The sequence below is a fragment of the Salmo salar genome, chromosome 15 (genome assembly GCF_965601325.2).
Source record: "Salmo salar chromosome 15, fSalSal1, whole genome shotgun sequence".
In the NCBI taxonomy this organism is placed as follows: domain Eukaryota; kingdom Metazoa; phylum Chordata; class Actinopteri; order Salmoniformes; family Salmonidae; genus Salmo; species Salmo salar.
The window spans coordinates 35,068,746-35,093,007 of NC_138305.1; the positions used below are offsets into that span (position 1 = coordinate 35,068,746).

At 43.7% G+C, this 24,262-nt stretch overlaps 2 protein-coding genes across 7 annotated transcripts in view; one reads left to right on the plus strand and one right to left on the minus strand.

Annotated features, from left to right (window-relative positions):
• Nucleotides 1–1,373: 1,373 nt before the first annotated feature.
• id2 (DNA-binding protein inhibitor ID-2) lies at nt 1,374–3,637 on the plus strand. Its single transcript, NM_001141410.1, is given in 3 exon segments — nt 1,374–1,811; nt 2,275–2,338; nt 3,180–3,637. Coding segments are annotated over 2 exon segments (444 nt in total). The 5' UTR covers nt 1,374–1,412; the 3' UTR covers nt 2,320–2,338; nt 3,180–3,637.
• A 530-nt stretch (nt 3,638–4,167) lies between these two features.
• LOC106571256 (kinase D-interacting substrate of 220 kDa B) overlaps nt 4,168–24,262 on the minus strand; it is a 57,074-nt gene continuing 36,979 nt past the window's right edge. For 3 of the 6 annotated variants that reach the window (XM_082961690.1, XM_082961688.1, XM_082961689.1), the window contains exons 21-30: nt 19,652–19,796; nt 18,340–18,502; nt 16,346–16,524; nt 15,516–15,751; nt 14,720–14,845; nt 13,151–13,180; nt 11,114–11,251; nt 9,725–9,823; nt 9,240–9,470; nt 4,168–7,592 (exon numbers count right to left, since the gene is read on the minus strand). In XM_082961690.1, the coding sequence (XP_082817816.1) occupies nt 6,390–7,592; nt 9,240–9,470; nt 9,725–9,823; nt 11,114–11,251; nt 13,151–13,180; nt 14,720–14,845; nt 15,516–15,751; nt 16,346–16,524; nt 18,340–18,502; nt 19,652–19,796 (2,550 nt within the window). In that variant the 3' untranslated portion in view covers nt 4,168–6,389. The remainder of the gene's footprint in view (nt 7,593–9,239; nt 9,471–9,724; nt 9,824–11,113; nt 11,252–13,150; nt 13,181–14,719; nt 14,846–15,515; nt 15,752–16,345; nt 16,525–18,339; nt 18,503–19,651; nt 19,797–24,262) is intronic. The other 3 variants (XM_082961693.1, XM_082961694.1, XM_082961691.1) reach the window with 2 other exon arrangements.

Consider the following 24,262-nt stretch of genomic DNA (forward strand, 5'->3'; position numbering starts at 1 on the left):
AAGGTTAAAATGAACACATTCACTCTATGTACGAGTGCTGGAAAGAGATATTTTCACAACTGCTCCAGGTCTCTTCTTCCTACCCAGTTTGAATATCATGAAAACATCAGTGTTATTTTCCCCCTAACTTTTTTAAGAGACTATGGCTTATTTTTGTACTTTGTTTGCATCCTCCATATGAAACTGAGGGAAAGTGGGTACATGCTGCATCCATCCAAATGTCTCCATATTCCCTATACTCTTTTCCAAGAGTGACCATGGAAAATACATAATGAAGCATTGGCTACGTCCAAAATGTCACCCTATTCCATATATAGTGTACTAAACCCAAATGTCACCATATTCCCTATATAGTGTATTAAACCCAAATGTCACCATATTCCCTATATTTTAGTGCACTATATAGGGAATAGGGTGCCATTTGGGACACCAGCATTGAGTGACAGGGTACTTTGAAATGAGGAGAAAAGAAAAGTGGCATCTAGGACAGCTAGTGAAATAAGACAGTATACAGTTATGAAACAGTTAATCTGTTGTGTTGAGAAAAGCAAACCACCAGTGCAGGTGTATGACTCCGGCGACTCCAGGGCAGGCACCGGGAGGAGCTCCATCTTAAGTCAGCTGAGAGCCCGCGCGCTGACTTGCAGCTGCCGTCGTCATAGCAGCTGCCTGAGCGGCGCCGCGCCGACTGGCTTCTCGGGCTGCTGTGAATTGGATGTCGTCACAACGCTGGCGCCAGGGAGTCGGTAGAAGTGGGAGCTTGCGGCGATGCAGGCAACTCGCTACAGCTACTGCAGTGTGTGTTGAGTTCCGTTGTGCCAAGCCATCATCCGATTGGGTTCAACTTGGTACAGTGGGAAAGAAATTGAGAAACTGAGCACAGCTTAGCGCATTGTGAAGTAAACTCACTCCAGATGAGCTAGTGGCCACGAAACCCTGCAATTTCCCTCTATGGAAAATAATATAGACTAACAATAGCTGGAACTTGGAAATGTAATAGATGGTAAAACATCCAACTTAATTGTATCTGCGTAATTACGAGGTAGCCTACATTTGGCACATGGATGTGCTTTCATTTAGATCAGAAATACAGACTCAGATGACTTCAAAACAGATTTTCACAAGGGCCCGCCAACCTCATCTCGCAGGTAACAGAGAATAGCATCACTTTAGTGCGCGCCTTCACATAACTTGCTCAAGAATGCGGAAAATATGGGAGGGATGTAAAAGATCTTCCGCATTTAAACCAATACTGTTGCTTGGGATAGTGATTGACACTTCTAGGTAGCCAATCGACGTGCATTTCGCCCTGATGTGAGACAAGCCCCGTTCACGAGCCTTTATAAGAACAATTGACAACGTGCTGACTGATTGTACACGGCAAAGACTAGCCTAAAATACCGGTTTCTTTCATGCTTAATATCTTATCGCACTCAACTGTCGTCATGAAAGCAATAAGCCCGGAGCGGTCTATGAGGAACAACATCTCCAACTCATCGGAACATACCCTCGGCATCTCCCGGAGCAAGAGCCCGATGGATGACCCTCTGAGTCTGCTGTACAATATGAACGACTGCTACACAATGCTGAAGGAACTCGTGCCCAGCCTCCCACAGAACGGGAACGTCAGTAAAATTGAGATATTGCAGCATGTTATAGACTATATCTTGGACCTTCAGATTGCACTGGACTCTAGCTCGTCCCTCTCCAGCTGCCAACATCAGCAGCAGCGACTGGGACAGGGACAGGCAGCATCACCCAGGAATCCCCTAGCAACCATCAACTCAGACATCAGCCTCATCACCTTTCAGGTAAAAATAGAATCGAATAGGTTGATTTTTCCAATAAGAGGGCTTCTGTTTTGGAGTGGTTCGGAAAAAGAAATAGACGGAACCATAGTAGGCTACACAGATTCTAGCGTGTTCAGTTGGAATTCCTATATTTGAATGGATCCCCTGAATCCTATGACATGTACAGTATCAATGTGGCCTAGGTAATATATGTTTATATGCTTACTTTAATTAAAGGCTTTTAGAATATATCTATTTTTTACATTATTTCCAAAGCAGTCTGCCTATTTGGCTTCTCATAAAGCTTTTTCATTTGACTATGTGCCACTGTTGGTTATTGTACACATGACAGCTTGGTGGTGAATGAAAGTAGCATCAGCCCAATAGAGATCAGATCACTGCAACTGTACTAACTCAGCAATGCCAGGAGCCTCTCTCTGCAAATGGTCATATTTAACAGTGGTTGTCTTGCCTGTTTTTACAGTCAAGTGACCACTTCCCCAAAGGGACGGAGACTCATGACAGCTAAACTCTCCTTCACAGAATGGGTAAGTGTGTCCTTACTGCCATTATTGTATCCATCATTTCTATGTGGAATGGTCATTTTGTTCATTAGGAAAAAACAAGCTGCGCTCAAATGGGTCCAAACTACACTGTCCCGATAGGAGAATGCTTTTTGGTTCCATGTAGAACCCTCTGTGGAAAGATAGAACCCAAAAGGGTTCTACCTGGGACCAAAAAGGGTTCTCCTATGGGGACAGGCAAAATACTCATTTTTAGATTCTAGATAGCGTTTTTTTTTTTGTGTATTAGGTCATGGATACTTGGCATAAGTTGCTCTTTGAAAAGGGTAGTCTATGTGAAGTGTTATATTGTTGACTAAGATATGACATCACTGTAGATGGAATAACCTATCATGAAATAATAGTCTCTGGCTACATAAGACAGACTGGCTACTCCAGTCAGTGGTTGTGGGTTCTGAAAACAACCGGTCTGTAGATCATTTGCAGAGGAAAAGCCGGCGCCTGCCAGCATCATTATAGCTATAGTATAGTTCCATTTCCACGTTGGACTTAGAGGTTGACAGGATGTTGCTTATTCCTCCGTCGACGCCTCCATCTGGTGCTCAGGGACTGCCCAGTATTTCAGTGTTTGCATCCCAAATAGCACCCTATTCTCTATGTAGTGCCCTAAGGGCCCTGGTTAAAAGTAGTGCACTACATAGGGAATAGGGTGCCATATGAGATACACCCTCACCAGTATTTCAGTGTTTGGTTAAAGTAGAAAAAGAAGTGCGTCTTCCTCTCAGGCGCCATTCTGACTGTCCAGTTCCCCGTCTGTCCTTTAGCTTGGCTTCTCTTTAAACACGACCCTCTTTTCTCTTCCCAGTCTCTGACAGGTGTGTTTTAAACAAGACCTCATGTTCCCCTCCAATGGCTGGCTGGATTTCCGCTTGATTTAACTTTCATTTGTCTTCCTAAAAGGAGATATGTGTTGTTGTTGTTTTTACTTTTTATTTATCTACTGGCCTGGCTGATATCTTTTCTTCCAACTGAAGAATGATTCCTCAACAATGATGGGAACACAATGACAGACTGACTGAAATGACAGTATTGAAACAAGATATCTTTCCACAAGAGGAGATAGCCTTTTCTTTTGGAAGTGGCACATTACTACAGACAGACTAATGGTCAGTCGATGTATATAAATGTTAAGACAAAATCATGCCTGTATAGTAGCTGATTTGTTGCAGAGAATATAAAGATGCATTTTATTGTACTGCGGCTTTCAAAGAAATGTTGTAAATTGCACTTTTATACAATAATAAAGTATATTCCTTATACTGTACGTTATGTTAATATCCATATTACGTTATAATACCTGACCTTTTTCAATCTTTTAAATTACTGTCACTATACTTTCTCTTACAGCAAAGGATGGTGCAACTTCCCTTTAACTTGCTTTTAAATGTATCTGAATGGAGTCAGATTAATTAGGAAGACGATATCACAAGGCTCAATGCATTGCAGTACTAATCTTATCTAGTTATCTAGGCTGGTGTGCTGGCATGCCCAGATCCATCTAGTCACTCACTGGTGGTTCTCTGTAGCACAGTTGGTAACACATGGCAGCTCCAGGATAGTGGGTTCGATTCCCGGGATCAACCATACGTAAAACAATTTATGCACGCATGACTCTTAAGTCGCTTTGGATGAGAGCGTCTGCAAAATGGCACATCATATTTTTGCATGGGGGAGCACGCCTCCTGCTGGCCGACGTTAAGAAGGAAGTGCTGTATGAAAGTATGAGAACACTTAGTGGTTCATACGTATAATGTCTCATTTCTTTGTGAGAACATACAAGAGGCTAGACTGTAGAAGGTCAACATCCAGGTTTTATTTTTCAGTCAGATAACGTCTGACGGCACCACTCCCTTCTTTCCCTTCATCCGACTGGTTAAGACACCATACAACATCACTGTGCATGCAACACATAGGAGAGCACTCTTTGATATTTGCAAACTCATTTACGCATGCAATGTACAGTTCATTAGGTATGCATGCAACACCAATCTGTGGCCAGATTTGTGAATCGGACGCCATTAAGTGTACATTTTATATCTGCTTAATTAAAATGTACATTTAATGGCATTGGATTCACAAATGGGGCCTCTACTATTGGCCTCTACTACTGTTACGGGAGGAGACAGGCCCTGACAACATGTAATAAACCAAATTACTTTACACCCACTGTTCATTACAAAGCAGCATACATACAGTCCCATGTATCATATGGCGAAGAGTCAGCAACTGAATTTTGCAGCGATCAATAACTTTTTCTGAAGATTACTTCTCGTTGTCAATTTGTTGTTAAATTGCTATTGTTGTCGCATATTAGTGTCAACGTCCCTCCCTTTTATCCAACATTTTTGTTCGTGTTGGCAGGAGATGCAATCCCAAATGGCACCCTATTCCACCGATAGCGCACCACTTTGGACCAGGGCCCATAGGAAGGTAAAATAGTTAAAAGGCCGGTGGCTTTTGCAATGAGACGAATAGTTCAGTTGACTCTCCTCCATGTCATTTGCTGAGACACGACAAAAACAGATCCCACGCACAATTTTGTTCATTTGGCTCACGTGTTCATATGCATTCATTCTTCATCTATACCAGGTATCTTCTCTTTTACCCACCCACAAGCTCAATACATCACTTGTTGACACACATAGGCAGCAGCAGCTAATATTAACACTGTTGAGGCATGCTTGTAGCCTGGTCCCAGATCTGTTTGTGCTCTTGCCAGCTCCATTGCTCATTGTCAAGCCATTAGCATGACAAGGAGTTGGCGAGATGGCACAAACAGACTGCCACCCAGGCCACCATGCTTGTTGTAGTGCAAAACAATAAACAGATAGTTAGTCAGTCACTGTACGTAGTTAAGTTATAAATTATACTGCACTGTAAAAAATGGGACGGCGCTGTTAAGTGCTTTTACTGATTGGAATGATCAAAATTTACGCTTTGGTTCATTCAATTTCTATCAATTTGTCTGAAATCAACTAACGAATTCGTCAGATCAATGTGATTTTTTTATTTGAAAATTGCTTTCAACGCCTCATGCACATTGAATAGCGGTAGGGGCAATGTAGCAGCGGCAGCCTATCAGAAGAGTTACCGAGGCGTGGCTTATTGGGGGGGCGTGGCCTTCAGTTGGTTATTTTTGCCCACCCCTGAGAGTGAATGTCATTCCAGTTGAGGTGGTCTATTGTATTTGTTATTCAAACTTAATCTTGTACACTGCCATCATCTGTAATGATACTAAAGCACCTGATAATGTTTCTTTGTGATGGTAGCCATTGCTTGGTTATGATACTGTGGTTACTAAATGTGAAGGTCTTAAGTTTGGAAACATTATTTTAAAACATCTTATTTTCTTATTTTATAGGTTGTTGATTTAAATTGCTTGTAACACAATTGAAGACATTTGGATAGGTAACTCCAAAGTAAAAATTGAACTAGGAACAAGATGAAAAATATTGGTTGTATTGTCAAATATTGTTAAATATTTTTTGTATTTGTTATATTAAGTTTAACCAAAGGGGAAATGTAGGTATAGTGTTGAAATAAACAGGTTACAACTTCAAATATAATGAAATATAACAGTTGGCATTGACTCATATATTTGTCATAATAATGTTGTTTTTACCAGAGGTGAAGTAAATTAGGTTGATCTAAAGATCTTTTTTTACAGTGTACGTAGCTAGCTACCTTCACCTCCAGAGGAGAACATCTACGGTTAGTAGAGGTCACTTCACTTCGCTTTAGACAATACAAATACAGAATACAACATCTCAGTGAGCTACCTCTACTTAGTAGCCTGGTGAAACCAGACTGACCGCTGCGCTCTCCTGTAACACATGGTGAGGTTGCCAGATCAGGCTGGTTTAACAAGGCTATCTACTTAGTGCACACCAAGCACTAACATCATTTATTTACCCATTTAGCTAGCTACGGTACCTTGCTACGCATGCATTGTCAGATTACCACACCAAACATCTACTGACTAAGTGCTCTCCTGGGTATGAGATGGGCGTGGGGCTCACAGGATGCTCTCGCGCTCCTCTCCGAAAGTGACGGTGTCAGAGGACACGGTGGTGATCTCCGGAGGATCCCCGGGGTTCAGCCCCCTCTTCAGGTGCACCACGCGCACGTTCTCGTTGTGCGGGCCGGGCTTGGTGGTGGTACTGGTGGTGCCGGAACCCGTGGAGACAATGACCTCGCTGATGGAGGAGGAAGTAGGGGTGGAACAGGTGGTGTCGGTGGACCCCACCGGAGCCCTCTGTCCCTGGCAACGCTGCTGGTTCCCCTGCTGCTGGGCATTGGTGTTGTTGTTGAGGGTGGTGTTGCTGGGCGTGCGGTTGAGGTTGTAGCTCTTGGACGAGGGCCAGCTCTCTTCGGGGCTGCTGGCCAGCAGGCTGCACTGGTCCTCGGAGCAGATGGACATGCGGGCCACAGCTGGGTCCTGGAGACCACTCAGGCTGCTGGGCAGACCCCTCTTACTGGCTGCCCGGCTCTGGCTGTCCTCCTGGTCCAGCTCGATCAGGTTGGCCTGCTCCAGCTGGGACAGGTCAGCCTCCTCATCCTGCAGGGAGTGGTTGGGCGAGCTCTCGTTGGAGCGCATGCCGGAGTCAGACGAATCCTTCTTATCCAGCATGGCGTCAGACAGGTATTCTTTACCCTTAGCCAGAGCCAGGGAGGATGCTTTGGGGTCACCTGGCTTTTTCGCATCCCCCAGGAGAGGAGCGTCGGAGTTCTCCGAATCCTCGTCGTCGCTGGTGAGCTTCTGGTAGGGCAGCCCGCCGGTCTTCATCTTGAGGTCGGCTGCTCCCTGGAACAGGCCGCTCCCCCGGTCACTGGACCCGGGCGCCTTGCGTCCGAGCAGGTTCTTGGAGGAGCCATGGTGGTCCTGCTTCTCGTCCTCCTCTGTGATGGGGTCCAGGGGTGCTTCGGCGGTGGTGAAGTCCGGGGCATCCACGGCGGGAAGCTTGGAGGTGCTTCTCTTGGTGGTAGCCTTGTCCTTGGTTTTGTCCTCAGAGCTGGCGGAGGTCATGAACTGGTTTGGGTGGGGCTGGACGGGCTTCTCTCCCCCGCCTCCGCCTACCTCCAACGTGGCCATCTGGGCGATGTACTCCTGGTAGGCGTTGCGGTACTCCGACTGCTGCTTTTCCGTCAGCTTGACGATGTCGTTGGACGACTCCTGGGAGTTGAGGCTGGACATGCTGGGGGTGCGGTGGGTGGGGGCCTAGGGAGGGGGACATGGAACATTACATCTCCTAGATCTGTGGTCTAAGTACATATGAAGGCTATCATTTAGTTTACATAAAGGCCAACGGCTTAATTCATGGTTTTGTACATATACAATACTAGTGCAAAGTTTGGACACACCTACTCATTCAAGGGTTTATCTTTATTTGACTATTTGCTACATTGTAGAAGACATCAGTGAAGACAGTGAAGACATCAAAACTATGAAATAACACATGGAATCATGTAGTAACCAAAAAAGGGTTAAACAAAACAAAATATATTTGAGATTCTTCAAAGTAGCCACCCTTTGCTGACAGCTTTGCACACTCTTGGCATTCTCTCAACCAACTTCATGAGGTAGTCACCTGGAATGCATTTCAATTAACAGGAATGTCTTGTTAAAAGTTAATTTGCGCATTTGCTCAAACAGCTCAAACAAGCAAGAAACGACAATCCATCATTACTTTAAGACATGAAGGTCAGTCAATCTGGAAAATTTCAAGAACTCTGAAAGTTTCTTCAAGTGCAGTTGCAAAAACCATCAAGCGCTATGATGAAACTGGCTCTCATGTGGACTGCCACAGGAAAGGAAGACCCAGAGTTACCTCAGCTGCAGAGGATAAGTTCATTAGAGTTACCAGCCTCAGATTGCAGCCCAAATAAATGCTTCACAGAGTTCAAGTAACAGACACATCCCAACATCAACTGTTCAGAGGAAACTGCATGAATCAGGCTTTCATGGTTGAATTGCTGCAAAGAAACCACTACTAAAGGACAACAATAAGAAGAGGATACTTTCTTGGACCAAGAAACACGAGCAATGGGCATTAGACCGGTGGAAATCTGTCCTTCGATCTAATGAGTCCATATTTGAAATTTTTGGTTCCAACCGCCATGTCTTTGTGAGAAGCAGAGTAGGTGAACGGATGATCTCAGCATGTGTGGTTCCCACCCTGAAGCATGGAGGAGGAAGGTGTGATGGTGTGGGGGTGCCTTGCTGGTGACACTGTCTGTGATCTATTTAGAATTCAAGGCTCACTTAACCAGCATGGCTACCACAGCATTCTGCATCCCATCTGGTTCGCGCTTAGTGGGACTATCATTTGTTTTTCAACAGGACAATAACCCAAAACACACCTCCAGGCTGTGTAAGAGCTATTTGACCAAGGAGAAGAATAGAGTGCTGCATCAGATGACCTGGCCTGGGATGGTTTGGGATGAGTTGGACCGCAGAGTGATGGAAAAGCAGCCAACAAGTGCTCAGCATATGTGGGAACTACTTCAAGAGTTAGAAAAGCATTCCTCATGAAGCTGGTTGAGAGAATGCCACCAGTCAGCAAAGTTGTCATCAAGGCAAAGGGTGGCTACTTTGAGGAATCAAAAATATAAAACATATTTTGATTTGTTTAACACTTTTTTTGTTTACTACATGATGCCATATGTGTTATTTCATAGTTGTAATGTCTTCACTATTATTCTACAATGTAGAAAATAGTAAAAATAAAGAAAAACCCTTGAATGAGTAGGTGTCCAAACTTTTGACTGGTACTGTACATAGCTACACAGTTCCAGTCTTCTGTCAATGTAATATAATGATGCAACATAGACCTCCCTACAATGGAAGAGACCACCAGTCACTCACCATCCATGTGTTGTTGCTGTGCCTGGGAGGCTCGTCCAGTCCCACATTGCTCAGTTCCTCAAAGCTCAGGTTGAAGCTGTACATGGGTGAGTTGGCGTCGAGGTTGGCGGCGCCGGCGTGGGGTGGGGCGACCTGGCGCCTCGGTTCCCCGTGGCCCACCACACTGCTGTCTACCTCGCTGGGAGCCTCCTCATGAAGCACCTGGCTCTCCACGTGACGCATCTCCAACACCTAGAGGAAGAGGAGGAAGAGGAGGAAGAGGAAGAAGAGGCGAGAGAAGGCAGAAGAGTAGGAGGGAAAGGAAGAAGAAGAGGAAGAGAAAGTAGAAGAGGAAGTGGAGGAGGAAGTGAGAAATACGGCTGGGCTAATGAGTAATTACTGGGTTAAGAAGTAATTGATAACAGCAGTGTCCAGTGTTAAAGCTATTGGTAAATCCACTACAAAAGAAAAGAACAGGCAAGAGGCAAGTTTAGGGTTAAACTCACAGTTCCTCTGAAGAGCTGCCAGTCTCCAAAGTTCATTTTCATTTCATTCTTCAGCTCATCAATGTTGCACTGGGTCAGAACTCTGCCATTCACATTAGCCTGAGAGACAAAGAGGAGAATGAGACAAGGAAGATGATGTTAATGGTAGAGAGAGAGAGAGAGAGGTTAATGGTAGAGGAGGTTAATGGTAGAGAGAGAGAGAGAGAGAGAGAGAGAGAGGAGGTTAATGGTAGAGAGAGGTTAATGGTAGAGAGAGAGAGGAGTCTAATGGTAGAGAGAGAGAGGAGGTTATTGGTAGAGAGAGGAGGTTATTGGTAGAGAGAGGAGGTTATTGGTAGAGAGAGAGAGAGAGAGGAGGTTATCGGTAGAGAGAGAGAGAGAGAGAGAGAGAGCGAGAGGAGGTTAATGGTAGAGAGAAAGAGGAGGTTAATGGTAGAGAGAGGGAGGTTAATGGTAGAGAGAGAGAGGAGGTTAATGATAGAGAGAGAGGAGGTTAATGGTAGAGAGAAAGGAGGTTAATGGTAGAGAGAGAGAGCGAGGAGGTTAATGGTAGAGAGAGAGAGGAGGTTAATGGTAGAGAGAGGAGATTAATGGTAGAGAGGGAGGGTTAATGGTAGAGAGAGAGAGAGGTTAATGGTAGAGAGAGAGAGGAGGTTAATGGTGGAGAGAGAGAGGTTAATGGTAGAGAGAGAGGTTAATGGTAGAGAGAGGTTAATGGTGGGAGAGAGAGGTTAATGGTAGAGAGAGGTTAATGGTAGAGAGAGGGTTAATGGTAGAGAGAGGTTAATGGTAGAGAGAGGTTAATGGTAGAGAGAGAGGTTAATGGTAGAGAGAGAGGTTAATGGTAGAGAGAGAGGTTAATGGTAGAGAGAGGTTAATGGTAGAGAGAGGTTAATGGCAGAGAGAGGTTAATGGCAGAGAGAGGTTAATGGTAGAGAGAGAGGTTAATGGTAGAGAGAGAGAGGTTAATGGTAGAGAGAGAGAGGTTAATGGTAGAGAGAGGTTAATGGTAGAGAGAGAGGTTAATGGTAGAGAGAGCGGTTAATGGTAGAGAGAGGTTAATGGTAGAGAGAGAGGTTAATGATAGAGAGAGGTTAATGGTAGAGAGAGAGGTTAATGGTAGAGAGAGAGGTTAATGGTAGAGAGAGAGGTTAATGGTAGAGAGAGGTTAATGGTAGAGAGAGGTTAATGGTAGAGAGAGAGGTTAATGGTAGAGAGAGAGAGGTTAATGGTAGAGAGAGAGGTTAATGGTAGAGAGAGAGGAGGTTAATGGTAGAGAGAGAGGTTAATGGTAGAGAGATGTTAATGGTAGAGAGAGAGGTTAATGGTAGAGAGAGAGGTTAATGGTAGAGAGAGGTTAATGGTAGAGAACTCTCTCTCTCTGCTCACCTTCTTAATGGTGGCAGTGTACTGGGCCAGCATGCTCTGGTCGATACCCTCGATCTGTTTGACACGTTCACACACTGTGTCTGTGTTCATGGAGCTCAGGAGGATGGCCGGGGTCCCCGACACCACCGAGGCTGAACCCTGACACACACACACACACAACCAGGTCCAGAACACACCGTCAGCGACCAGATAGAGGATTCAACCAACAGGTAAAACATGGCTTATTGGTTAATACAGTATGGTTCCATTTGATGGAGGTCAAGATTACATTTCTCAAAGTTATCATGTGCTGTACTCATCAATAGTAACCTCTGCCCATTTGAGTAGAAATGCAATGATACAAAATATAATAGAATTGGAATTCCATGCTGAAACATTGTTGAAATCTGCAAAGGTAACACAGGAAGGCCCAGTGAAAGGGGAGAGCAACATGAAAAGAATGTAGGCGACATAAAGCATCAGTAGGTATGAGAGAACTACAATATGATTTCATCTACAATGGGTTGTTGATGAGTGGCGCTATCCTGAGGGTGAGTACAATATGACAATGGGGTTAGAGGTTAGGTCCAAACCAAACGTTGTCAGTGAGTGGATGAGAGAATACTGTAGGGTAAAAAAACAAACTTGGATGTAATCTGTGACGTCACTTCCTGCTATCTACTATTACTACTAGGCTACTCACTAATTCAGGAGTTAGACCATACCCTCTTAGAAAAAAGCTTTCCAAAAGGGTTCTTCGGCTGTCTCCCCATAGGAAAACCACTCTGTGGACCAGGTTCTACATGGAACCAAACGGGTTCTCCCCTAGTACCAGAAAGGGTTCTACAAAAGGTGGGAATAGCCGAAGAATAGCCGAAGAACCCTTTAAGGTTCTAGATAGCACCTTTGTTTCTAAGCGTGTAGAAATAGAATCACTAGAACAGCTCCTCAGACCATTGACTTGACTTGAATGAGGATGTCTGTTCTAGTAATTAACCGGTAAGTGATACACACCCAGTATCACAGTAACGTTGAGGATGGATAGAATGCACACAGCAATACATGGTGCAGGATTATTATTCACTTTTCAAACAGGTTAGTTTTAGGTCTTTATGAAACCACAGGCTATATGCTCAACGTCACTGACTCGGAGTAGGAGGGCGGTCTTCATAAGACAAGTCCACTTTGATGAGGTGGAAGAGGGTGGCGTGTATGAGGGTTTAGGTAAGGAGAGTTCAGCTAGAAGGGCCAGACGAAATCAAATGTTTGAAATGCTTATAGAGACTTGTACAAGTGTTACAGATCTACAATGTATCTTACAAAGTTACAAAACATCTGTAATTGTAAATAGGTCTTAAATAGTATGACAGAAGCAGATCAAAGATTTCACTAGTCAGCGGCCTTGTAGCATCACTTAGTGCCCTAACAAGGGAGCTACACTAGTGTCGCTGAAGCTACTATACTGGATGTGTCGTTTTTTGCCGGCGTGAGCAGAATACACGCCACTTTATCAACTGTTCTCGGATGTGAGCCGCACGTGACAAAAATATCATTATAAACTGGTGGTTCGAGCCCTGAATGCTGATTGGCTGAAAGCTGTGGTATATCAGAGGTATGACAAAATATTTATTTTTACTGCTCTAATTACATTGGTAACCAGTTTATAATAGCAATAAGGCACCTTGGGGGTTTGTGGTATATGGCCAATATACCACGACTAAGGTCTGTATCCAGGCACTCCACGTTGCGTCGTTCCTAAGGACAGCCCTTAGCCGTGGTATATTGGCCATATACCACACCTCCTCGGGAACAAGAGCTGAGCTGTACCACTTCCACCCAGGTTTCATTGACATGAATGGGAGCTTCTCGCGCTCCGCAAAAAGGTATTACTCCAGTGTAGCATGCCTGTAACTCCTAGTTCCCATTCAAGAGAGTGGGCTAGAGTTTCCAAGGTGCATGCTGGGATTACAGAGGTCAGATCCCTTCCGAAGGGGGTCAGTTTGTCGGTCTAGGTCTAGTTAGGAGGAGTTAGAGAAAACATCTGAATGGATTCAGTACCTGCTTCTTTTTCAAAGACGGTACCTTAAACTGCTTGGAGGGAGGAGAGAGAACGAGAGGTGGAAAGAAACAGATGGAAAGGTGAGGAGGGAGTGACTACAGCAGGTTTCCATCAGAGAGGGATGTGAGGAGAGAACATTAGGAAGACACACAGATGCCAACATTATCATCTTAGAGGAGAAAAAAACATTAGGGAGACATACATATCTTCAAGACAGGACATTGAGAGAGAGTGGAGAGAGGAAGAGAGTGGAGAGAGAGAAAGAGGTGAGAGAGGGCATGCCTTCATTGTGAGGATGAGAATAATGTTTTTGATGTCTCTGAGGCGTTCAGTGTTGTTTAGGACAGTTGGATACTGTAATAGCAGGGTCAATGTTTCTGTGTTTCTAGTTTCTCTGTGTGTTTGTGTCTGTGTACAGAGCTCTAAATGATCATTTTTCATTGGTAGCACTGGTGCTCCCAACTTAAAAAAGTTAGGAGCACCACATGAAATCTAGGCGCACCACATGAAATCTAGGAGCAGATACAGCCTACACAGCCTATATCGGGCCTATATGAATTTTAGCTGCTTTTGAAGCACATGTTGAGCCCTAGAAACTAACATGTAACATTGTAAAGAAATGAGGTTATTATAAAAGCTACCATTTTGATAGGAATAACAAAATAATATGTGGAATATTAGGTTTCTACATTGTGTTAAAGCTCTATTTTCCTATTGAGATGGATTACATTGAAAAGTGTACACTGTCTCTTAAAAACGTCAGATTTGTGATGACAACACGCAAGAGATATGTAATTCATTCATTGATCACCTGAGAAAGCTGTCCCTTTTCCTATCGGTGACCCCAAATGTTTGGATATACTGGTAAAGTTACCAGGTTGTTAGCTAGCTAGCCAATGAGGTAATTTGACTGAACAATGTGTAAACAAATGGTTAACTCACGAGTAGTTTTAGAACGGCCCACGACATGGTTTATGAATGTAAAAGTCGGTCCTGGCGATTTGCTACAGATTCAAATGTTGCCCCGGTAATATGGGTCAAATCTTTTGACCTGGTTGGGCTAGAAGCAAGCCGTTTTCTCTGTAGTAATGGTGCAACCATAACCCTATCGAATCAGCTTTTTTCTCTAGGGCACTCATAAACTTTCAGTACAGGGAAGCCTTATCACTACAACAATTATCTGGGAGATTTGTTTCCTAGTCGCACAGTGCTTTCAAAATAAAACTACTGGTCGCACAGAAAAATATTTGTCGGATATGAGACCAAATTCGGTTGCACTTTAGAGCCCTGTCTGTGTGTGTGTGTCTGTGTGGAAGGGGGGATGTCTGACAAAGAAAGAGAAAGGGAGAGTGGAAGCATGTTTCTGCAATAGGGGTTATCTGGTGAGATGAACGTCTCTGATAGAATCCGAATTGAAATGTTCTGATGTTCAAACAACCCAAATCAGAAGGTTCAAACAAGCATATGTAAGCTAATGAAATCTGAAAGGACAATCATTTCTCTCTCTATAACATGGCTATACATCCATTCTAGATGAACTATCTCTACTCACTACCTCTAATACTTACGAGTCCACTGCTCGGATCCCGGGGAAAGCCACTTTTAAGTGGGAATGGGCGTGGTGGAGGGGCATGAACAGGGAAACTGCCCACATACTGGCGTGGCAGCTGGTAAACATGATGGGGAAAATATGGCTGGAGGGAGGGGAATACCAGGGAGAAAGGAAACACATTTAACATGGCGTGAAATAAATAAAAAATACAACACTTAAATATGAAACCAGCGTAACAATTGAGGTGTCTGATTATGAAATACAGACTGAAGCAAATTAAACAGTCACAGCATGTCAAATACATACATACATGCGTATGTATGTATGTATGTATGTATGTATGTATGTATGTATGTATGTATGTATGTATGTATGTATGTATGTATGTATGTATGTATGTATGTATGTATGTATGTATGTATGTATGTATGTATGTCCAAACAAGGGGTCACACAGTACAAACACCTCATCATGTTACAGCACAGAGACTTCAACTTAAATGGGAACTATAAATAACAAGACAGCTCTGCAAATTATAAACCAGAAGTGTCCCACAAAGTGAGAAGGGGGACGATAACAAGGTGGGAAATGTAGGCAAAGGAATGTGTTGAGGTTCAAAGCCCTTTGTTTTATTACAGAGGCCGTCAGTGATCGCCTACCAGACAGCATACGACTGAATGAGTTAACTGACACGAGCCAGACGATTTACATGTGAAACTTTGGTCATTCCGTTTCGAACCAGGCCCTTCTCAGTCCTATATGGAATAGCAATGTCCTTGGCGACATGAGGGTGTTCTTCCTCATACACTCACCCTGTTATAGAAGGGGTGCTGGGGGCCAGCCATACCACTGTAGTTGCTGCTGTGGGGTGGTAGGGACACCAGCCCTGGGGAGTTGAAGTGGCCGTTGAAGGAGGTGGAGGGGGAGCAGGCGGACATGCCTGACTGCTGGCTGTAGACGGAGGTGGGGCGGAGAGCGGCTTCCTGCAGGGGCAGGCTGGGATAGGTCACCGCTCTGATGCTCATCTGTTCCCTGGCAGCACGCACGTCTGGGGGGGAAAGAAGAGACAGACAGGTAAAGAGAAATGTGTCATTAAATGTTAGAATGTAATTTAACTCTTAAGTCTGGAAAAAAAGTTGGATCTGCACATAGACATGAAACCATATGACTTACTGTAACTGTAATGACATCCAAAAGCCAACAGTTCAGATTGCCTACATCATATCGACAAAAGGTTCTGGCCTGACTTGTGTGGAACCCTAATTATTTGACACAGACACAGCTAGCTATGCTCACCCTCACCTGCAGCATGCACGTCTGGGGGGAGAGGAACGCAGATATACAGAAATTGAAAGAGTTTAAATAAATAAAAATGTAAATACAAAGAGTTGAAATACAAAGAGTTGAAATCAAAACAATTGAAATCAAGAGTTGAAATACAAACAATTGAAATCAAGAGGTGAAATCTAAAATACTGACATTAACTCATCTGACAAATTCATGATACATTCCAAAATCTGCAAGTTGTTATTCAAGTTGGAAAGAGAATGGATGCCTGCATAATATTTCCAAAACGAATTGGAATTATTTGTGTGGAACCCTGATTATTCAGTGACACAAACACAAATACGTTCTCCCTCACCTGCGATGATCTCTCGTAGTTTGGGGTCGAGGTTGACGGTGCAGGGTAGGAAGGTTTTGATGTCGCGTGCATTGAGGACGGGCGTCCGAGAGGAGAGGAACACCTCGAAGCTACGCACATCCCCGTCAATCTCCAACAGGGGCTCCACGTCTTTAGTGGTCGGAATGTTCTTGGAGATCCTAAAACACCAGAGGTAAGACTGAAGCCTAATGAAGACAGGCGAGGAAAGAGCTATAGCTCTTCTACACTGAAAGGTTGCTTCTTTAGTTTGCCATTTTTCGCAGCTGACCAACAACAAAATGTAAATACAAAAAACATAAAATATATCTATATCCAAAAACGGGGAATAAATTGCAATGAGGAAAATGTCATTTTCCTTTCTAAAAAAAATTATTCTGTGAGCTTCATGGATTAGAGTCTTTTGAATGACATATTATTGTATTTGGAGTGACAATGAAGGAAATTTAAATCATTTCAGGGGCAAAAACGTGAATAGAACATAAGTCATTCATTATTTTCGGCAACACCCTTTTACACCAAAAACCACCCAACTTTATTTTGCAACGACTAAGCTTCTGTCTGAGAAGTAATTGACATTAAAAATACAATAATCCAACCAATGGGATGCAATTATAATGACGATTCAACCTATTAAACTAATCCTTATTGCCCAGTGACTAATCTGACTGTTTCATCACGTCAGAGTTTTTGTGTGTTCCAAATGGCACCCTGTTCCCTATATAGTGCACTACTCTTGTACAAAAGGAAAAGAAAGGGGGATACCTAGTCAGTTGTATAACTAAATGCATCAACTGAAATGTGTCTTCCGCATTTAACCCAACCCCTCTGAATCAGAGAGGTGAGGAGGGCTGCCTTAATCGACATCCACGTCTTCGGTGCCCAGGGAACAGTGGGTTAACTGCCTTGCTCAGGGGCAGAACGGCAGATTCTTACCTTGTCAACTCAGTGATTCGATCCAGCAACCTTTCAGTTACTGGCCCAATGCTCCTAACCACCAGGCTACCTGCCATAGTGCACTATATAGGGAATAGGGTGCCATTTGGGATGTAACTGTCTTAATGGATCAATGGGAGTAAATGTATTCCTTCTTCTATAATAACTTTTCCACTGTGTCTTTTTGTGAAAATGTAGTTCTTCTTTGGCCTCACATCTTCAGACAGATCTTTCAAAATTAAATACAATCCTCTCGCATGCAACTAAACACTCCCTAAGTTCTATCATTTGGACAGGTGTTTCAAGAAGATCTTTTAAGGTTGGGGATCTACAGCATGCATACCTCTGCTAGATGGTCTTGAGGGTGGCCCAGTGTTATAGGGGTAGAGTGGGACTACAGTATATTACCTCTGCTAGATGGTCTTGAGGGTGGCCCAGTGTTATAGGGGTAGAGTGGGACTACAGTATATTACCTCTGCTAGATGGTCTTGAGGGTGGCCCAGTGTTATAGGGGTAGAGTGGGACTACAGTATATTACCTCTGCTAGATGGTCTTGAGGGTGGCCCAGTGTTATAGGGGTAGAGTGGGACTACAGTATATTACCTCTGCTAGATGGTCTTGAGGGTGGCCCAGTGTTATAGGGGTAGAGTGGGACTACAGTATATTACCTCTGCTAGATGGTCTTGAGGGTGGCCCAGTGTTATAGGGGTAGAGTGGGACTACAGTATATTACCTCTGCTAGATGGTCTTGAGGGTGGCCCAGTGTTATAGGGGTAGAGTGGGACTACAGTATATTACCTCTGCTAGATGGTCTTGAGGGTGGCCCAGTGTTATAGGGGTAGAGTGGGACTACAGTATATTACCTCTGCTAGATGGTCTTGAGGGTGGCCCAGTGTTATAGGGGTAGAGTGGGACTACAGTATATTACCTCTGCTAGATGGTCTTGAGGGTGGCCCAGTGTTATAGGGGTAGAGTGGGACTACAGTATATTACCTCTGCTAGATGGTCTTAGATGTAGTTTTGCAGGGTCTCTACATTACCTCTCGTAGATAGTCTTGAGGGCGGCCTGGTCAGGGATGCCTTCAGTCTCCTCCAGGAACAAGATGAGCCAGGAGGTCCTGTAGGGCCATGTCTCAGTAAGGTTGATCCACGATGCCAGGCGGTCCCAGTTAAACATAATCTGATTTGCCCTCAGCAGACGACCTATAGACAGACCAGCATTGTGTAAGTCAGACTGGACAAAACTAACATGCTTTCCTCAATAAAATTATGCCATAATCTGTATGGTCCATTGTGGTTCATGTAGTAAACTCAGTGGGTAAACTTGTGGTAAACAAAGTGTGTGTGTTAGCTTAGGATTTTCATAAATGACATCCCTAATTTAAAACGTTGATACCAGAAGAAGGGGTGTGTGGCTAAAAGGCACTATAGACGTCTCTCTCCAGAATGCGCTTTGTGTGCATTCATTGTTTCATTGTGTGAATTGTTTGCCCTTTTTCTCATGTTTATTTTTTAAATATATTTTGCTTCAACATGCATAGAAGTACAAATGTGCACTGTGCACAAATGTAGGCCTATAAAAGTTCCCATTTGGGCATGTCTGAGAGTAGGCCATTTCTTTAACTCAACACCACTTATGACCAGCCGAGCCTCTTAAAGTAATTATTTTGTCACCTCACACAGAATGCCAACAGAGTGTTGTACATCCATTGTGAATGACCATAGTTCCTCACTGTATTTGAAAAATATTTCCAATATCAGACTTCTCGATGGGCTTAAGTAACCTCTGCGCCTTGGTGTGAAATAGCAACATATTGTTGACCCCATATCTCCAGTGGAAACGTCCTAAAATAGGCTATCTGAACACTTCTCTGAACACAAATACAGCTGTCTGGGAGACAGTGAGGGCCCAGTTGAAACAATGCTGCAAGTTTACTATAGCAGAGCTCAAGCCAGACAGAGAGAGGCAGAGAGAGATTAACGCTATTGACTGAACCAAATGCCACGTGTAGCAAATGTGATTTATAGAGGATATATTGTCATCAGAATATTTTCTTCTTCAAATATAATTTTGGATCTGGTTGATATTTCACATATTTTCAGCAGATCCGAGGGTCATGGCCACCGAGCGTGATCCGACCCGGGATCCAAGAAATGTGGAACCGACCTGTTCGGATCTCAGGTAATCGGGTTCGGGTATATCTGTGAAGACCTCTAGTGTGTGTGTGTCTGTGTGTGCGCATGTGCATGCGTACATGCACACATGTGGGTGTGTCTGTAGGTGTGTCCATATGTGTGTGTGGACGCGTGAGTCAACGTAGGTGTGTGTGTGTGTGTGTGTGTGTGACCCACCTGTGACAGAGACGATGTTGAGCAGCCTCCTCATGGTCTGGGGGCTGATGTCACTGAACCAGTCTTCTGTCACCAGCAGCTTGCTCAGGTCAAAGGACATCTGCCGTGTCACCGTCCTCTGCATCTGCCGTCTCCGGTATGTGTCCTATGCAGAGACATATGGTTGGGCGGTATCCAGATTACCAAACCGAGGTGTAGGGTATTACCGGAAGTGCACAAAAGGGACGCTATTTACAAAAACATATATAACAATAACATATATTATAATAATAGATATATGGTTGGGCATTATATACACAGTGCATTCGGAACGTACTCAGATCCCATCACTCTTTCCACATTTTGTTAGGTCACAGCCTTATTCTAGAATTGATGACAACATTTTTTTCCCACAGCAATCTACACACAATAACCCATAATGACAAAGCGAAAACAGGTTTTTAGAAATGTTCGCAAATGTATGATTTTTTGACACAGGATTGTGTCGAGGCACAGATCTGAGGAAGGGTACCAAACATATTCTGCAGCATTGAAGGTCTCCAAGAACACAGTGGCCTCCATTATTCTTTTGGAAGCACCAAGACTCTTCCTAAAGCTGGCACATGACAGCCAGTTTGGAGTTTGCATAAAAGGCACCTAAAGATTCTCAGACTATGTGAAACAAGATTCTCTGATCTGATGAAACCAAGATGGAACTATTTGGTCCGAATGCCAAGCATCACGTTTGGAGGAATCCTGGCATCATCCCTACAGTGAAGCATGGTGGTGGCAGCATCATGCTGTGGGGATGTTTTTCAGCGGTAGGGACTGGAAGACTAGTCAGGAACGAGGGAAAGATGAACAGAGCAAATTACAGAGAGATCCTTGATGAAAACGTGCTCAGGACCTCCGATTGGGGTGAAGGTTCATCTTCCAACAGGACAATGACCCTAAGCACACAGCCAAGACAATGCAGAAGTGGCTCTGAATGTCTCTGAATGTCCTTGAAGTGGCCCAGCAACAGCTCGGACTTGAACCTGATCGAACATCTCTGGAGACCTGAAAATAGCTGTGCAGTGATGCTCCCCATCCAACCTGACAGAGCTTGAGAGAATCTGCAGAGAAGAATGGGAGAAACTCCACAAATACAGGTGTGCCAAGCTTGTAGCGTCAAACCTAAGAAGACACGAGGCTGTAATCGCTGCCAAAGGAGCTTCAACAAAGTACTGGATAAAGGGTCTGAATATTTATGTGAATGTGATATCGGTTTTTATTTTTAATACAAACATTTCTAAAAACCTGTTTTTGCTTTGTTATTATGGGTTATTGTGTGTAGATTGATGAGTAAAAAAAACGATTCAATACATTTTAGAATAAGGATGTAACGTAACAAAATGAGGAAAAAGTCAAGAGGTCTGAATACTTTCTGAAGGCACCGTACTGTATATGTATTTTTGGGGGAGGGGGACGCACAAAACAACAGGGATCTTGATCCACGAGGGGATTGAATGTCTCTGCTGTAACCAAGAAACTTGCTCTTGACATCAAGCCACTTTGAACATCACACCGTCGTCGGTATTTCGAAATACCCCTGTATACAGTATAAACGGTATATCGCCCAAGCTTACACAGAGCAAACACATTAACATTATATTAACGCATTGGAACCATATACTAACGTTATATTAATGCATGAGAGGAAACAACAATCACATACGGTTTGCTGTTTACACAGTGTTAAACTGTCACATGTAATATAGCATGATATATATACATTTATAAACTGGGTGGTTCGAGCCCTGAATGCTGATTGGCTGACAGCCGTGGTTTATCAGACCATATACCACGTGTATTATTTTTACTGCTCTAACTACGTTGGTAACCAGTTTATAATAGCAATAAGGCACCTTGGGGCTTTGTGGTGTATGGCCAATATACCACGGCTAAGGGCTGTATCCAGGCACTCCGTGTTGCATTGTGCAATATACACACACACACACACACACACATTATATAAATATATACACACACTATATAAATATATATACACACACACCAAAAATATAAAACACAACATGTAAAGTTTTGGTCCCATGTTTCATGATCTGAAATAAAAGATCCCAGACATTTTCCATACGCACAAAAAGTTATTTCTCTCAAATTTTGAGTGAGCATTTCTCTAAAATGTTAGTGAGCATTTCTCCTTTGCCAAGATAATCCATCCACCTGACAGGTGTGGCATATCAAGAAACTGATTAAAAAACATGATCATTACACAGGTGCACCTCGTGCGGGGGACAATAAAAGGCCACTCTAAAATGTGCAGTTTTGTCACACAACACAATGAAACAGATGTCTCAAGTTTTGAGGGAGCGTGCAATTGGCATGCTGACTGCAGGAATGTTCACCAGAGCTGTTGCCAGATAATTTAATGTTCATTTCTCTACCATAAGCCACCTCCAACTGCGTTTTAGAGAATTTGGCATTACGTCCAACTGGCCTCACAACCGCAGACCACGTGTAATCACTCCAGCCCAGGACCTCCACATCCTGCTTCTTCACCTGCGGGATCCACCAAGACAGCTGATGTAACTGTGGGTTTGCATAAACTGTCAGAGACTGTCTCAGGAAAGCTCATCTGGGTGCTCATCGTCCTCACCAGGGTCTTGACCTAACTGCAGTCCATCCAGACTTTTTGCATTGACCCCCCCCCCCTTGTTTTTACACTGCTGCTACTCACTGTTTATTATCTATGCATAGTTACTTTACCCCTACCTACATGTACAAATTACCTCGACTAACCTGGACATTGACTCTGTACTGGTACCCCCTGTATATAACCTTGTTATTGTGTGTTACTTTTTATTTTATATATTTTTTTACTTTATTTTATTTAATAAATATTTTCTTAACTCTATTTTCTTAAAACTGCATTGTGGTTAAGGGCTTGTAAGTAAGCAGTTCACGGAAAGGTCTACTACACCTGTTGTATTCGGAGCATGTGACAAATAACATTTGATTTGATATCCAGCAACTTCGCACAGCCATTGAAGAGGAGCGGGACAACATTCCAAAGGCCACAATCAACAGCCTGATCAACTCTATGCGATGATGTGTCGTGTTGCATGAGGCGGTCACACCAGATACTGACTGGTTTTCTGATCCACACCACTACCTTTTTATTTTAAGGTTTCTGTGACCAACAGATGCATATCTGTATTCCCAGTCATGTGAAATCCATAGATTAGGGCGTAATTTATTTTCTTAAATGAACTGTAACTCAGTAAAATCTTTAAAATTGTTGCATGTTGCGTTTATATTATTGTTCAGTGTGTATATTTCTACAAAAGTATGTCGACACCCTTTCAAATTAGTGGATTCAGCTATTTCAGCCACACCCTTTGCTAACAGGTGTATAAAATCGAGCACACACACGCATGCAATCTCCAGAGACAAACATTGGCAGTAGAATGGCCTTACTGAAGAGCTCAGTGACTTTCAATGTAGCACCGTCATTAGATGCTACCTTTACAACAAGTCAGGTCGTAAAATTTCTGCCCTGCTAGAGCTGCCCCGGACAACTGTGAGTGCTGTTATTGTGAAGTGGAAATGTCTAATCAAATCAAATAACATTTTATTGGTCACATACACGTGTTTAGCAGATGTTATTGCGGGTGTAGCGAAATTCTTGTGTTTCTAGCTCCAACAGTGCAGTAATATCTAACAAGTAATATCTAATAATTTCACAACAATACAGACAATACACACACATCTAAAGTAAAGGAACGGACGAGCATTGTAGACTAAGATAGAGTAGAATAGAATAGAAGTGGTAGGCCACACAAGCTCACAGAACAGGACCGCCGAGTGCCGAAACGCGTAAAAATTGTCTGTACTCAGTTGCAAAACGCACTACCGAGTTCCAAACTGCCTCTGGAAGCAACGTCAGCACAATAACTGTTCATCTGGAGCTTCATGAAATGGGTTTCAATGGCCGAGCAGCCACACACAAGCCTAAGATCACCATGCACAATGCCAAGCATCGGCTGGAGTGATGTAAAGCTCACCGCCATTGGACTCTGGAGCAGTGGAAACGCGTTCTCTGGAGTGATGAATCACGCTTCACCATCTGTCAGTCCGACGGACGTATCTAGGTTTGGCAGATGCCAGGAGAACGCTACCTGCCCCAATGCATAGTGACAACTGTAAAGTTTGGTGTAGGAGGAATAATGGTCTGGGGTTGTTTTTCATGGTTCGGACTAGGCCCCTTAGTTCTGAAGGGAAATCTTAACGCTACAGCACACAACGACATTCTAGACGATTCTGTGCTTCCAACTTTGTGGCAACAGTTTGGGGAAGGCCCTTTCCTGATTCAGCATGACAATGCCCCCGTGCACAAAGCGAGGTCCATACAGAAATGGTTGTCGAGTTCGGTGTGGAAGAACTTGACTGGCCTGCACAGAGCCTCGTCCTCAAACCCATCGAACACCTTTGGGATGACTAGGAACGCAGACTGCGAGCCAGGCCTAATCGCCAAACATCAGTGCCCAACCTCACTAATGCTCTTGTGGCTGAACGGAAACAAGTCCCCACAGCAATGTTCCAACATCTAGTGGAAAGCCTTCCCAGAAC